The 17,099-nt window shown below is 50.3% G+C and overlaps 1 protein-coding gene across 1 annotated transcript; it reads left to right on the top strand.

Moving 5' to 3' along the window:
- Window positions 1–19: 19 nt before the first annotated feature.
- LOC103651491 (uncharacterized) lies at window positions 20–3,214 on the top strand. The gene is made up of 4 exons (XM_020550546.3): window positions 20–1,449; window positions 1,546–1,624; window positions 2,229–2,814; window positions 2,906–3,214. Coding segments are annotated over exons 1-4 (855 nt in total). The 5' UTR covers window positions 20–1,260; the 3' UTR covers window positions 2,907–3,214.
- Window positions 3,215–17,099: the final 13,885 nt, after the last annotated feature.

Genomic DNA, 17,099 nt, shown 5'->3' with positions numbered 1-17,099 from the left:
TCACAGCAACCAAACGGCGTTAACAACGCCGTCAGTTTGCTCGGGCAGACGACGAATTATGACGGAAAAGTGTCTTCCTCTATGACCACAACTGATCGTCATAGCATGCATTCACTTCCATGACAACGCGCCTTTCGTCACAGAATGTATACACATCGATGACGAAACTGAGTAGTCCGTCACAACACAACAAATGTGACGCGACCCCTATGACCAAATCGAACTCGTCACAAATTCGTCACAAACCTTACTCTGTGACGATATATACACATGCAGTGACGCAATACGAACGTCATCGATGATAAGATCTCTACTAGTGGAAGAAGAAGATGATGACATGATGTTGTTTATTTTCCCTGCCTTATATCTGATGGGTTCAACTAGAGGTGGGGGACAAAAGAAGAAACGCCATACATCAGATGAGACAGGCGAGGTTAAGGTTCGACGACTCCTCGAGGGACATGTCAAGAACTGTCAAGTTACATTTCGGATGGAACCACACATCTTCAGAGAGCTTGCAACTTATCTTAGAAGGAGAAGGATCATTGTTGATACAAGGATCACGGTCGAGGAGAAGTTGGGGTTCTTCTTATACATGCTAAGTCGCAACGCCTCATATCAGGATCTCCAAGTGTATTTTGGGCACAGTAATGACACCTTCCATCATCACATCAACCACTTCTTCAATAAGGTCATTCCTGTCCTATCTCGTCGCTTCATTCAGCCTCCTGATCCTAATCAAGTGCATCAAAAAATCCAAGATAATCCTGGATTCTATCCATTCTTCAAGAATTGTCTTGGTGCCATTGATGGAACTCACATTCCTATTTCCATATCTCCTGATAAACATTCTCCTTTTCGAAATCGGAAAGGAACACTAAGCATAAATGTGATGGTGGCATGTGATTTCGATCTCAATATCACTTTTGTTTCTAGTGGATGGGAGGGATCGGCCACAGATTCTAGAGTGCTAAGATCAGCTATGAGCAAGGGTTTCCAGGTACCTCCAGGAAAATTCTATCTAGTTGATGGAGGGTATGCAAGAGGTATTGTGTTCTCCAAGAGGTATTGTGTTCAATGTTTCTTCATGCTTTCTTGTAAGTTTTGTATTACCGATGTGTGATCATTGTTTATGTAGTAGTGAAACAAAGAGCAGATTGGAATCCAGGCCTTGAGAGGTCTCTTGTTAACATTCTCCATGAATTTAAAGAAAGTGGATATAGAGGTGACAATGGTTGGAACTCCGAAGGGTGGAATAGAATGGTCAAGGAGTTTCATGTGAGGAACAAGTATGTCTCCTTTACAAAGTCTCAAATTCAGGATAAAGAAGGTCAGCTGAAGAGAGACTACAAGATGCTCAAAGCAGCAAAGCAACAGAGTGGGTCCACCTGGAATGAGAGAAGGAATATGGTTGAAGGACCACCAGCTTTGTGGGAGAATCTCATGGTGGTAAGTTGATTTCTTGAAATTCAATTATCAAATTAGTTATGAGGATAACCTTATAATGATAATCTCGTATTTGATCAATGTTTTTTAATTGTGCAGACATTTCCTAAAATCAAGAAGTTTAACAACAACAAGGCAACCTTCCCGCTCTTTGATGCTTTGGGAGAGCTTTATGATGGTAAGTTTCCAAACATCATACTGAAATATATAATATATGGGAAATATACATGGTTCGCATAATTACTAAATCACTAATGTAATTACATATTAGAGTGAGTCTCTTTATGTTTATCTTAGCCTTTTGAATCACTCGGCATCGATGTAGGATAAGAGTTTGGGACAAAATCTAGACTTTAGAACACTATATATAATATATCAGTGATCAACTATTAGTCCGTGTGATTGAAAAAAATACAAACATATTTAATACAAGGACTAGTACCCTATGCACTAAGGCTACAGGTATCTAACAAACAACGGGGAGGCCTGGGGGATGTTGTGTGAATCATCTGATTGAATAACTAAATTACTCTAATATATGGTCACTGAACGTGGGCCCAGTTAGGCTCATGTGACACTCCCAGCCAGAAGCTAGTAGAGGACTAGAGGTCCAGCGTGCGTGTCGCCTTTTTCCAGCTGCAGAGTGCAGACGCCGAGCAACAAGAGCCACATGTTGGAGATTCCGAGCAACGCGCTGGCAGTTTCCTATGCCATGACGATCTCTATCTCTCTCTCTTTTTAAATTATTTTTGCTAAGTTTATATTTCTTTGTTGTTGTGTAGGACACTTGGCTGAAGGGACTTGGAATTGCACTTCTCTTGAGGCACCGCAAGAGGAAGAACCAAATGAGCAACTTCAGGATGCAGAAGATGGACCACAAGGCTTTGATCTGAATGTTGTTCATGATGTAGATGATGAAGTTGATGATGCACTCACCGAAAGGAATGAAGATATGCTTCAAGGAAGGGCTAATACTCTGTCACGAGATGAAGAAAGTGGACAGCGAAGACCTGTTGCGTCAAGAAACAAGCAAGAAAAGGAACCAAAGAAGCCTAGAAAGACTGATAACATAGAAAATATGATGAACAAATACCTAGAAATGAGGAGTAAGCAAGTAGAAGATGAAGCTGCAAGAGAAAAGGAAACAAGAGAAAAGGAGACAAGAGAAAAGGAGGCAGCTCAAAGTGAAGATTTCTCCATCAAAAGGTGCATATCAGTTCTGAACACAATGGAAGAAGTGACCAAACTGGAGAAGGCAAAAGCATATTCAGTCTTCACCAAGAGCAAAGAGAATAGAGAGACTTTCATATGTGCATGTGAAGCGGATCAAGAATCAGCTTTGATTTGGCTAAGAAATGAGATGGCTTAGTAAGTATGATATTTGTGTCTTTACCTTCCACTCAACCATATTCACTTGGGCCTTTATATTCCAATCTAATTGTTCCATTTGTTTGGACAGGTTTGGGTGATCAATGGGTGATGCTTAGCACATCTGGAGGTTTCTTATTTTGAACTGACATGCTTAGTTCTAAAGTGATGTTTCTTCTTAGCACATATGTTCTATCTCTTAGCTGTTGAAGATGTCAGTCTATCAAGATTGTTCTTTGCGTTTGTTGGCAAGACTATAATTTGTTTGTTGCTTTGCTGTTTAAAACTATTTGGTTGGTGATGCTTAGCTGTTGCGTCTGTTGAACATGCAAGTCCTGATCAGGTTTCTTTATTTTAATCAATGAAACATTGCCCATTGCGGGACTGCAGTTGTGCAACAAAAGTCCCATCTGCTGTGCATATGCACAGTACTGAAATTTAATAAGTATGGATCCATCCATTAGCTAGTATAGTATGTATCTGTCTGCAGTGTATGTATGTGCAAGCGCATGTTTATATTGGAAACAAATCATGGTAGGTATCAGTCATGTCCTAAATCCTACCGAAACGAACAACATTCAGTGAACCACCGTGTTTTATTTTAGAGCCGGATCCAACCCTAACCAAGTTTGAGTGAACCAGCCGGATCCATTGAATTTGGCCCAGGAACAAAACCGTGTCCGTTTTTAATTCCAGATAACCGATCGGCTGACCTTGACATCAGCACTGTGACGTTCGGTGGCCGAAACTCTGCCCGACGCAGCAGTACGCCGCCGACTGGTGGTTCTCCATTGCAGATCTCCAGCGTTCACCGCCTTCGCCGAGCTCGTCGTCCCCTGCCAGTGCGTGCCCCGCCGCGTGCGCAGCTCTCACCCCCACCGCCTTCTGGTGGCGCGCCGAGCTCGGGCTCTCCCAGCCAACACACTACCTGCCGCCTGCTCCCACTCCCACCCCATTGCAGGTAGCCATCCCCTAGCCCCCTTCATCCACCACTAGCGTAGCCGTAGCAGCAACTCTCTACTATCGTAGCTCGCCCAACCTCAGCCCATGCCATTGTTGTGATTCCGCATCAGGGAACGGGAAGGTGCAGAGTTCGATCCCTTTCAATACAAGACTCCTCTGGATAGATAGAACACACTTCGTTAGTTCATTGTCAACCATCAAGTAGTGTAATGATATTTTCTCTTGTTCTTCCCTGAGGAGCTGGGAACGATTCCTATCACCAACGTGTGGCTTCTTTTCATATTTTTTTGCAAAATGTGTAAAAACAAAGTTTTTTGCCTCATCTTTTGCATATACCACTAGTTTTTTTTTTATTTCAAGCATCTTCACATGAAGTAAATTTATAACAGTAGGATAAACAAATGTTACTTTTGAACCAAGAAAACAAAGAAAAGTAAGAAAGACAACTCAAACTATTTTTTTTGCAGAATTTTTGCCAAGTTACAACTGACCACGAGAGATATGGCCATTTGTGAACACTCTACGGACCAACATTTGCATAGTCCACTATTTTTTTGTCTCAAGACAAAAATAATTTTTATGGTTTAAATGCCTTTCCAAACCAAAAAAATCAATAAATACCAAATATAGTTAAAAAATAGTGAAACTTGACATTGAGTCATGACTTGGTCCTAGTTGTTTGAGACAACAAATTTAGAGGATTACACAAAAATATGAATATAGGTGCTTCACAGATGGACACATCTCTCACTACGTTTCGTAACATTCAACTATAACTTCACAGTTTAAGCTATATTTCTTTACTTTTGTTTATTTTTTGCTTCATAAGTATACCAAGTGTTCATCTAACTGCTACAAATTTACTTCATATAAAGATGTCCGTTTTTGAATTCTTTACTAATATCTATGGTTTAAATGACTTTCCAAGCCAAAAGTAAATAAATAAATACCAAATGTAGTAAAAATAGTGATGTCGGGGATCATAATTAGGGGTACCCTCATTACTCTTAAATCTCAGTTGGTAACTCCCATCAGCACAAAGCTGCAAAGGCCTGATGGGTGCGACTAAGTCAAGGATCGGTCCATTCGAGGGACGCGATCACACCTCGCCCGAGCCCAGCCTCGGGCAAGGGCAGCCGACCTCGGAGGATCTACGTCTCGCCCGAGGACCCCCTCCAGCAACGGACACACATTCGGCTCGCCCGAGGCCCAATCTTCACCAAGAAGCAACCTTGGCCAAATCGCCACGCCAACCGACCAAATCGCAGGGGCATTTAATGCAAAGGTGGCCTGACACCTTTATCCTGACGCGCGCCCTCCAGTTGACAGAGCCGAAGTGACCGTAGTCACTTCGCCGCTCCACTGACCGGCCTGACAAGAGGACAGCGCCGCTTGCGCCGCTCCGACTGCTGTGCCACTCGACAGAGTGAGGCTGACAGCAGCCAAGTCCGGCCTCAGGCGCCATAGGAAACTGCGCTTCGCCCGACCCCAGGGCTCGGACTCAGGCTCAGCCCCGGAAGACGACGAACTCCGCTTCGCCCGACCCCAGGGCTCGGACTCGGGCTCAGCCCCAGAAGACGACAAACTCCGCTTCGCCCGACCCCAGGGCTCGGACTCGGGCTCAGTCCCGGAAGACGACGAACGCCGCTTCGCCAGACCCCAGGGCTCGGACTCGAGCTCAGCCCCGGAAGACGACGAACCCCGCTTCGCCCGACCCCAGGGCTCGGACTCGGGCTCAGCCCCGGAAGACGACGAACCCCGCTTCGCCCGACCCTAGGGCTCGAACTCAGCCCTGGCCTCAGCCGACGGTCTCCGCCTCGCCCGACCCAGGGGCTCGGACTCGACCTCGGCCTCGGAAGACAGACTCGACCTCGACCTCGGAGGAGCCTCCACCTCGCCCAACCTAGGGCTCGGACCGACCACGTCACAGGAGGCGCCATCATTACCCTACCCCAAGCTGACTCAGGCTACGGGGAACAAGACCGGCGTCCCATCTGGCTCGCTCCGCCAAACAAGTAATGATGGCGCCCCGCACGCTCTATGACGACAGCGGCTCTCAGCCCCCTTACGGAAGCACGAGGACGTCAGCAAGGACCCGACAGCCCTGACAGTTGTCCTTCCGCCAGGCTCCAGCGCTCCTCCGACGGCCACGACACCACACGAACCGGGTGCCAAAACCTCTCCGGCTGCCACGATGGCATGTACTTAGGGCACTAGCTCTCCTCCGCTAGACACGTTAGCACACTGCTACACCCCCCATTGTACACCTGGATCCTTTCCTTACGCCTATAAAAGGAAGATCCAGGGCCCTCTTACAGAAGGTTGGCCGCGCGGGGAAGGACGGGACGACGCTCGCGTAAGGCCGCTCGCTCCCTCCCGCGTGGACGCTTGTAACCCCCTACTGCAAGCGCACCCGACCTGGGCGCGGGACAAACACGAAGGCCGCGGGATTTCACCTCTCACGCCTGTCTCCCTCCGGCTTCTTCCCCCCTTTGCGCTCCGTCTCGCGCCGACCCATCTGGGCTGGGGCACGTGGCGACAATTTACTCGTCGGTCCAGGGACCCCCCGGGTTCGAAACGCCGACAGTTGGCGCGCCAGGTAGGGGTCTGCTGCGTGTTGACGAACAGCTTCCCGTCAAGCTCCAGATGGGCAGTCTTCAGCAGCCTTTCCAGCCCGGGACGGTACTCCGTTTCGGGAGTCTTGAGTTCATGTCCCTCGACGGCAGCTACGACATGATACTCCTTCCCCCGCCGCGCGACAGCGACAATGGCGGCCGACAACCCGCCCGCCGGCGGTGGAATCGACGACGTCTTCCCCACGTGGTGGAAGAACGACATTCGGGCTTGTCCCGTCCCCTCCCCCGCCGACGGAGGAGGAGGCGGGGCAACCAAGGCCAAGCAGGAGGCGGCACCTCGTCGGCTGTCGAGCGAGTCGACGACGCCGGCGCCCCAACGGGGGGCACGTCAGGCATCGACCTCGCGTCTGAGACGAAGACGAGCGCCGTCTCCCCGCAACACGCCAACCCCAAGCAAACAGACGACGCCTGCACGCTCGCAAATGACTTGCTGGGCGTCACCCTCGTACCTGAGACGACGGTGCAGTCTGCTCCGGACGTGACTTCATCACCGCCCGTCGACCAAGAGGTACCGACCGATTCCCATCTCACGCCTTTTGGATTCAGCCTCGACCCACCAAGCGACTTCGCTTTGGTGGACGCTCTCGTAGAGGCGAGTCCAAACCCTCTGGGGTATCGTATGCGGTCACGCTGGGACCGGCTGACGTCCGTCTCGACCTACGGGTCCTCGGGGTCCGAGGAAGATGACGAGCCCGACTTCTGTTGGAATTTCTCCGGACTTGGTAACCCCAGTGCCATGCGGGACTTTATGACCGCGTGCGACTACTGCCTTTCCGACTGTTCCGACGGTAGCCGCAGCCTCGGCGACGAGGACTGCGGCCCAAGTCGTGAATGTTTCCGCATCGATCTAGGGGGTCCCGACGAAGGCAACCATCTTGGTATGCCGGAGAACGGTGATCTCCCTAGGCCTGTGCCTCGCATTGACATCCTTCGGGAGCTAGCTGTGGTCCCCGTCCCGGCGGGGGGTCATGACCCACAACTCGAGCAAATCCGCGAGATGCAGGCCAGGCTCGACGAGGGGGCAGGAACACTTGAGCCGATCCACCGGGACATCAGGCAGGAATGGGCGGGCCAACCTCCGGCCGGAGAAGTGCGTCATCTACCCCAGGGTATCCTGCACCGCATCACCGACGATGTCAGGGTAAGGCCGCCACCGACTTCCAGTGGAGTCGGCCAGAACCTGGCTGCAGCGGCAATGCTTCTCCGCGCGATGCCGGAGCCATCAAACACCGAGGGGCGACGAATTCAGGGAGAGCTCAAGAATCTCCTGGAGGATGCCGCGGTCCGACGGGCCGAAAGCTCCGCCTCCCGAAGGCAGGGGTACTGAAAGGGAAATGTGCCCTTGGGCCATTTCTAAGTATTTTGGTGATTTAGTGTCCAACACAAGTGCCTAAGTGTAAAATGGTGGACAAAGTACAAATCAAGAATAAAGGTATGTTTCTCAGACTTAGTACATTGTTTTATGAACTAATGTATCGTGTCTAAGTGCTGGAAACAGGAAAAATTCAATTGGAAATGTCTTGGCTCGAGCAGCCAAGACTCTGCTGAGTCTGGGAGCACCGGACTGTCCGGTGGTGCACCGGACAGTGTCCGGTGCGCCAGGCTGGTTCGAGCGAAGTGGCCGCTCTCGGGAATTTCACCGGCGACGTACGACTATAATTCACCGGACTGTCCGGTGTGCACCGGACTGTCCGGTGAGCCAACGGTCGGCCGCGCGATCTGCGCGGGACACGTGGCTAAGCCAACGGCTAGAAGGGGGCACCGGACATGTCCGGTGCGCCAACGGCTCCAAGTCTGCCAACGGTCGACTGTGCCATTTAAGGAAGGAAATCTGGCACCGGACAGTGTCCGGTGTGCACCGGACTGTCCGGTGCGCTGAAGCGTCCCGATCCTTTGGGACTCAAATGTGAAACAATTACTAGTCCCAGGAGGCTAGTAAACACATTCCTTACTTCAAATAGTACAGAGTTTAGGTAAATTTATTACAATACCGGGGTACAAGCTCGAGAGAGCCAAATAGAGAAGCGCAGTAGGAAAATACACTAGCCCAAGCCACAGGCAGAACTGGGTGCAGACACAGCCCTCTTAATCAAGCATAGCAGAAAAGAAGTCCTCGGCTGCTGAAAAACATAAATAAATCTGGGTGAATACACTAGGTATTCCGCAAGCCCACCCCGCTCCCGTATAGAGAAAGAGACCTATGATGTACATGCTTTATTTGGTGGAGTTGATGTCACTCATCATTTTCTTAGAGAAAGGCAGTTGCTTGAAGGTTTTCCCATGGTCTTAATAGTAACCAAAAACTCAACCACCACTGAGCTTCCCGCTCCCGTGGCTTTATTTTCTTTTTCAACACCCATTTAATCACACCTTTTCCTTGTTAAGAAACTTAGTGAAAAAGCTCTAATTGCCATACCATACCAGACTCATCCATACCAGTGGACACGGACTATTCGAATAGGTTTCAACTCTGCGCAGAGGGGTACACTTTACCCACTAGTCCGGTTTCTGCGATCTCACCGTCGCGAGACCCGAATGCCGGATCTCTTTCCTTACTCGTACGTCCTAACCTTAACGGTTATCCGGAAGGAGTCAGGCCACCACCATGTCCAAACCGGACAAAACTTTCCCCCTCCTTATCCTCCCGGTGCTCCCCAGCCTTCTTAACCCTGGGGTTGGACTGCACGAGTTCGGATTGAGTGACTGCCCACACAGTCTCGAGTGGTTGTACGATAAAGGAGTACAGGTAGTGAAAATGACAAACCGGTCCTTATATGAGGGGACAATCCTTCTGCTCATGCCTAAACCAGCTGAGCCAACACCTTAGGCCCTCCCCTAAACCAGGGAGTCCCTGATCATCCCACTCCCAGGGTGATGAGGGTGAGTACCCTTCATCGCAAAACTTTTCAAGAAGAGACTTTATTTGGAGGAACACATTGCCCTTCTTTCCAAACCACATTTCGTATCCAGAAAGTATATGTTAATGCGGGCCATCTCTCACTCACAATGCAATATTCCCCCATGATTCCCGGCCTAGGCAGTGGTAGAGAGAATGGGTAATTTATGCATCAAGGGAAGGATGGACTTGCCTTCGTTGAAGCTCTCTTGGCACAGAAGATCTACTTCCGGAAGTTCGGGCTCCGACCCTTCTTCCGGAGCTACGGGATCCGGATCTGCGGTTCCCGCTTCTTCTAGGATACATACAGTAAAACAATACATCAACAGTAGTTCATCAATCATAGTGTGCCATTTTCTAACAACGTTATTTTATGTGACCTTGGAAATCCTTTTTGATAATTTTTTGTGCATAAAATATTGAGAAAACTATCTAAATGGGCAAAAGGGTGGAAAAGAAAAAGAGAAGGGAATTCCTCTCTTCTGGGCCGGGGGCATGATTTTTTGGCCCACCCCGGGCGCGAGCGCGCGCTGAGGCGCTTTCGGCCCATGAGCGAGGGGGGGGAACGGTGCGGCCGCGAGGGTGACGGCGTCACATGGGGCCCACTTGCCAGTGAGAGAGGGGGAGAAAGGGACGGCGTTGCGGCCAGACGGCGGGCGAACCGGCCGAGCGCGGGGGGGGGGGGGGGGAACCGGCCGCCGGGGAAGCTTGACGGTGGCTTGCCGCCGGTGGCCCGGTTCCTGGTCCGAGGGGGGTGGTTTAGCACGGGCGGCAGTTGGCGATTCTCATGGTAAGTTTAATTTGGCCAGAGGGGGGCGGGAGGGGGCTGTCCACGGGGAGGGGGCGGAGTTCCGCGGCGGGGATCGCCGCCGGTGGGCTCTGGGTGGGGAACGAGGGCTGGAAAGTGGCGCTTTAGGTTCGTGGCTACGCGAGGGAGCTGCTCGGCTCACTCAATTCCTTGCCGGACCAACAGAGAAGGAGAGGGAGGAGAAGGAAAAGACTCACCGGAGAGGAAGACGACACCGGCGCCTTGCGAATTGAGCTCGGGGAAGGGAAGGAGAGGGATGGCCGAAGCTGGTGCGAGGAAGAAGGGGCTCGGGGGGAGCTTTTTATAGGCGCGCGGGGGAAGGGGGCGGTGGAGCTCCCTGACTCCGGCGAGCTTCCCGGTGCCGCCATAAATGGCGCACAGCGCCGCCGAGGGGACGCTACGGCGGGGCGGTACCGGCGAGGACGCTGGTCAAGGGGGAAAGGACGGAGCGGTGCCAAACTTCCCTGTGTGGCAGGATGGCAGAGGGGAGGACGGAGGCGACGGCTGGAGGTGACTTTGGTGAGGGGACGGCGGACGGACGACGAAGCAGCTGACCCGTGGGGCCGCTTGGTCAGAGGGAGAGAGCGTGCGAGAGAGCGGGTGGCTGACGGGTGGGGACGCCTTGTCAGCGAGAGGGAGGGCGGGGTGTGGAGCGGCTGTCGCGCGCGCGGAAGCAGGCCGCAGTTGGGCCGAATGCGGGGGAGTGCGGGCGCGTGGGAAGGGGGGGTTGCGGGTGTTGGGCCGAGATTCGGTCCAACAGGGAGAGGAGAGGGTTTTTCCCTTTTTCTTTTTACTTTTCAAATCCCATTTCCCCTTTTGCCCCTTTTTCTTTTGAACAAAATATTTTGTGAATACTCTAAGTGTTTAGAAAATAGAATCTAAGTGAGGTGCCTTGTGATCAAACAAAATGTATGCATATGATGAAAGAAAAACCTAGTGGAGAACTTAGAATTAGAGGATGAAGGGAGGGGAAAAAGGTGGATTAGGGTTTCAAACCTAGATTAGGATTTTTGGGATGCTACAAACCTACCCCACTTAAAGGAATCTCGCCCTCGAGATTCAGACGGGGCTCGAGAAAAGGTAAGGGTATTCCTTCCTCAGAGAGTCCTCACTTTCCCAGGTGGCTTCCTCTTCTCCATCTCTGCTCCACTGAACCTTACAGAGCTTCACTTCTGAATTGCGGGTCCTTCTGACTGCTGAGTCGAGAATCTTCACTGGCTTTTCCCGGTACTGGAGATCTTTTTGAATCTGAATTGCTTCTGCCTCGATACGGGTTTCTGGTACTTTTAGGCATTTGCGGAGTTGAGACACATGGAACACATTGTGAATATCTGACATGGATTCTGGTAGCTCAAGACGGTATGCCACGGGTCCTATTCGGGAAATGACGGGGTAAGGACCGACGAAACGGGGTGCTAGCTTTCCTCTCATCTGGAACCTTTTGACACCACGCATTGGGGAAACCTTGAGATAAACAAAATCTCCTTCCTCAAATCTGAGTTCCCTTCGCCTATTGTCTGTGTAACTCTTCTGTCGACTCTGAGCTTCAAGTAACCTTCTGCGGATCAAAGCAACTTTTTCTTCGGCTTCTTTAACAAAGTCGGGTCCTTCTAGTGTCCTTTCCCCTACATTGGACCACATTAGGGGAGTCTGGCATTTTCTTCCATACAGTGCTTCGAATGGTGACATTTTGATACTGGCCTGATGGCTGTTGTTGTATGAGAATTCGGCGTACGGCAAACTAGACTCCCAATCTCGGTCGAAGGCTAACACGCAGGCTCTGAGTAAATCTTCAAGGACCTTGTTGACTCTTTCTGTTTGACCATCTGACTGGGGGTGATAAGCAGTGCTGAAATCTAGCTTGGTGCCCATTGCTTGCTGAAGGCCCTTCCAAAATTTTGAAGTGAACTGTGTTCCTCTATCTGATACTATCTTCCGTGGAATGCCATGTAGCCTGACTATCTCTTTAAGGTATATTCGGGCAAGGGCTGCTCCTCCAAAAGTGGTCTTTACTGGAATGAAATGGGCCACCTTGGTGAGACGATCAATTATTACCCATATGGAATCATTTCCTCTTTGTGACCTGGGCAGTCCGGTTACGAAATCCATGCCTATTTCTTCCCACTTCCATTCGGGTATTGGGAGGGGTTGAAGTAGGCCTGCAGGCTTCTGATGTTCGGCCTTTGTTCGCTGACAGGTGTCACATCGGGCCACATACTGTGCTATTTCCCTTTTCATCCCTTTCCACCAATATCTGGTCTTAAGGTCTAAGTACATCTTGGTGGTCCCTGGGTGGATAGAGTAAGCTGAGTTGTGGGCTTCATCGAGCAGGGTTTCTCGTGTTTCTCCCACTGGCACGCACAGGCGATCCTTGAACCAGAGGGCTCCTTGCTTATCTGTCCTGAGGTCCGGAAGTTGCTCTTTTCGTGCTCTTTCCATAAGCTTGGTTGTTTCTGTGTCCAGGCGTTGGGCCTTACATATGAGATCTTCTAGATTTGGCTTGACTTCTAGGCCACCGTTGTCTCCCAGACATGCATTTAGCTGAGCTGATTCTTTCTTCCAATCTTCCAGAAAGTTTGCTCCTTTAACCCCGAAAGGTTTTCGGCTGAGGGCGTCTGCTACTACGTTGGCCTTTCCGGGGTGGTAGTGGATTTCGAGGTCATAATCTTTGATCAATTCGAGCCACCTTCTTTGACGGAGGTTGAGGTCCGGTTGCGTGAAGATGTACTTTAGACTCTTGTGATCAGTGAAGATGTGGCATTTGTTCCCAATCAGATAATGCCTCCAAATTTTTAGGGCGTGCACTATGGCTGCCAATTCCAGATCGTGGGTAGGATAGTTCTGCTCGTGCGGCTTGAGTAATCGGGATGCATAAGCAATGACTTTCTCATTTTGCATTAAGACACACCCTAAGCCTTGCTTGGAAGCATCACAGAAGATGACAAAATCCTTGTGTATGTCTGGCAGGGTCAGGACTGGTGCAGTTGTAAGTTTCTCCTTGATGATTTGGAAACTTCCTTCACATTTGGGAGTCCATACAAACTTATTGTCCTTTTTGAGAAGTTCAGTCATGGGCTTTGCTATGCTGGAGAATCCCTTGATAAAGCGGCGATAATACCCTGCCATTCCCAGAAAGCTTCGTACCTCACTGACGTTGGATGGTTGCTTCCAATTTGAAACAGCTTCTACCTTAGATGGGTCCACTTCTATCCCTTCAGAAGTCAAGATATGCCCTAGGAAAGCTATCTTCTCCATCCAGAACTCACACTTGTTGAGCTTAGCATAAAGTTGATGTGCTCTGAGTCTTCCGAGGACGGTTCGAAGGTGATGCTCATGGTCCTTGCGACTCTTGGAATAGATGAGGATGTCGTTGATAAAAACCACGACAAACTTATCCAATTCTTCCATAAATACCTTATTCATGAAGTTCATGAAAAAGGCAGGTGCGTTGGTCAGTCCAAATGGCATCACTGTGAATTCATATTGCCCGTATCTGGTGACGAATGCAGTTTTCTGAATATCTGCCTCCTTAATCCTGAGTTGGTGATACCCTGACCTGAGGTCTATCTTGGAGAAGTATTTGGCTCCTTGCAATTGGTCGAAGAGGTCATCGATCCGAGGGAGAGGGTACTTATTCTTGATTGTAACTTCGTTCAAGGATCGATAATCAATACACATCCTCATACTCCCATCCTTTTTGGTAACGAAAAGAACGGGCGCTCCCCAGGGAGACGAACTGGGACGGATGTACCCTTTTTGTTGTAGTTCCGAAATCTGAAGTTTCAGTTCTGCCAACTCAGTGGGGGCCATGCGGTATGGTCTCTTTGCGATGGGTGCGGTGCCGGGAATGAGATCTATATAGAACTCTACTCCTCTTTCTGGTGGCATCCCGGGCAACTCTTCTGGAAATACATCTTCAAACTCCTTGATTACAGACATGCTTTCTACTGCCAGATTAAATATCATTGGATCATTTGCGGGCGGTTGGGCTTGACAGGAAACTGCCTTTCCTTGGTGATCTATGAGAAGAACAGTCTTGCTTGCGCAGCTGATAACACCCTTGTGCTTAGCTAGCCAATCCATTCCTAGGATTACATCAATCCCTTGGGATGGCAAGATGGTTAAGTCTGCCAGGAACACTACCCCACTTAAAAGAATTCTGACTTGGGAACACCTGAGTTTACACAGGAGGTCTGATCCCGGGGTTCGGGTGACCAAAGGGATAGCTAGTGGTGTAGAGGGTATGCCATGCTTCTCCACAAACTTAGCGGCTATAAATGAATGGGATGCTCCTGAATCAAAAAGCACAGAGGCGGGAGTAAATTCAACGAGGAACTCACCGAGCACTACCCCCGGGGCTTGCTGGGCTTCCTGAGCGTCGACGTGGTTAACCCGGGCCCTGCCCTGGTACTGAGTCCTGCTCTACTGGCTGTTGGAAGGAAGCGCCTTGGAGGTAGGTGCTGATGGAATCTTGGGGCCATTCACCGAGTTGGAGTAGGTTGGTCCTGGTGCCTTCAACTGAGGGCAGTTGTTCTTGAAGTGACTGGGGTCCCCGCAGTGCCAACAGGCGTTTGCTGGCGGCTGGTTGCTTGCAACGGAGGGTGCCTGATGGGAGCTCTGACTCTGCTGACTGTAGCGCGATGGAGAGGGTCCAGATTGCTTATGGAAGCTTGGACCCCTGGGTGGAAGCCCAAAGGGTCGAGCTCTCTGGTGACGTTCTTGCTGTTGCGCTCGGAGGACCTGGAACTTTCTCTTGATGTGCCCTTTTTCTTCCTCTTTTGCTCTTTCCACTTGAATAGCTTTGTTGGAAAGGTGAGAGAAGTTGTGGAAGTCCTGGCTGGCGAGGATGGTCTTAAGCTCGGGTCTTAACCCTCTCAGAAAACGGGCCATTTTTCTGGCCTCGGTGCTGACATCCTCGGGCGCGTAGCGGGCCAGTTCTGTGAACTTGTGCACATATTCACTGACTGTTCTCCCGCCCTGAGTTAGCTCCCGGAACTCATCCTCCTTGAGTTGAACTATCCCCTGGGGCACGTGGTGCTCACGGAAGGCTGCTTCGAATTCTGCCCATGTAGCATCTCTGACTGCTTCACTGAAAGTGTCCCACCATGCTAAAGCCATTCCTGAAAGCTGATGAGCTGCCAGCTGAACACGCTGATTCTCAGGACAAGCGATGGCTTCCAACTTCCTCTTGATCGTGCGAAGCCAGTCATCTGCATCGAGGGGATTGCTGGACCCCGCGAACGTGGGCGGCTTCAGTCTCAAGAATTCTCCCATCCTGTCCTGGGGCCTTCCACCGCCTGGGCGCTGGTTTTCCAGACTTCGAGTGAGGACTTCAATGAGTCTGGTTTGATTGGCCAGAACTTGGGCTAGGTCTAGTGGTAGTTCTGGAGGTGCGGGGAGGTGGGTCTCACCCCCTTCTCCGCCAGCCTCTCCTTCAGCTCCTAGAGGAAGTCTTGCTCCAATCCCGGAGGCGGTAGGCGTGGTTCTATCTAAAGCCATCTGCCATGGGAAGAGAGTCACTATTATGCACATGCCATTTTTTTTAACTAGTTATTTTATTCATTACATCAAGCCATTACATTACATAGCATACTGCTACCACAAGCTCATCACACACGAGTGCTACCTAGGGTACCCCCGAACTCTTTCTCTAAAGTGTCCCCAAATTCCTTGAGAAGGTCATCAAGGCTGGCCAGGGACATGTCCTCGGTGTCGGACTGGTTCCTAGGAGGGTTCTCTTCCTGCTGCTCAGTCTGACATCCTTGGCTTTTGGTCTTCTTGCGGATTTTTCTTGCGGGGGCGAGCTTCTTCAGTTTCTTGTCGTAGTCCATTTTGAGGGTGCGGTAAGCTTCACGGGTATTGGTCTCTTCGCCTTCAGCTATCGAGAGGCTCTCTTGAAGGGACGCTTTTTCTTCTGAAAGTTCCCTGACTTTCTGCTCCAGGCTTTCCACCCGGGAGGTTAGGGAGGTGCAGTGGAGGGCGAGGTCATCATATTGGTTATCAAGGGTATGAAGGTATCCAGCCATGTAGACAATGGTGGGATCATTCTCAATAGGATCTCCTCCTGATAGGGCCTGAAGTCTTTTCCTCCAGGTGGGGGTATTCTTGTTGCTGGGTGGAAAGTAGCGAAGGGGGGTTTCAATGATTACTTTGTTGTAGTTCTGGCACAGTTGTCGGAGGGCTTTTCGGGCGACATTTTGGCAAGCATCTAGGAAATGGACTCCGGTAAAAGTGACTTGGAAGGAACGTTGGTTTGGATAGCTTTGGCTTTCCCCCAGGTAGACTGCCATAGAGCATCTTATCATTCCGCCCTCGATATGCTCCGTCCAGACGTATTCCGGCTTCTTGCGGATTCCCATGCGGAGCGCACAGCTTCGCAAGAGGCGTGGGAACCCTTCCACTTCTGAGCAGTAGGATGACTTAATGGCCAGAGAGTCTTCCATCTGGAATAGGAAAAGAAGGGGTCTTGTTAAAATCGGGGAAGGGAAGAGAAAACTTTTCTTGAGGTAAGAGGTATTTTCTTTTTAGGGTAAGTTTTAGGGTCAGGGCTGTGACCTACGGCCAGTCCTATGGCTCCGATACCACCTGAAGCGTCCCGATCCTTTGGGACTCAAATGTGAAACAATTACTAGTCCCAGGAGGCTAGTAAACACATTCCTTACTTCAAATAGTACAGAGTTTAGGTAAATTTATTACAATACCGGGGTACAAGCTCGAGAGAGCCAAATAGAGAAGCGCAGTAGGAAAATACACTAGCCCAAGCCACAGGCAGAACTGGGTGCAGACACAGCCCTCTTAATCAAGCATAGCAGAAAAGAAGTCCTCGGCTGCTGAAAAACATAAATAAATCTGGGTGAATACACTAGGTATTCCGCAAGCCCACCCCGCTCCCGTATAGAGAAAGAGACCTATGACGTACATGCTTTATTTGGTGGAGTTGATGTCACTCATCATTTTCTTAGAGGAAGGCAGTTGCTTAAAG

Source organism: Zea mays, chromosome 3 (genome assembly GCF_902167145.1).
Source record: "Zea mays cultivar B73 chromosome 3, Zm-B73-REFERENCE-NAM-5.0, whole genome shotgun sequence".
Lineage (NCBI taxonomy): Eukaryota > Viridiplantae > Streptophyta > Magnoliopsida > Poales > Poaceae > Zea > Zea mays.
This window is presented reverse-complemented; position numbering and strand designations above follow the sequence as displayed.

Coding starts and splice junctions, on each gene's coding strand:
- LOC103651491 (XM_020550546.3), top strand. CDS start 1,261: ATGGTCAAGGAGTTTCATGTGAGGAACAAGTATGTCTCCTTTACAAAG. Junction 1,450..1,545: donor TGTGGGAGAATCTCATGGTG/GTAAGTTGATTT, acceptor TTAATTGTGCAG/ACATTTCCTAAAATCAAGAA. Junction 1,625..2,228: donor TTTGGGAGAGCTTTATGATG/GTAAGTTTCCAA, acceptor GTTGTTGTGTAG/GACACTTGGCTGAAGGGACT.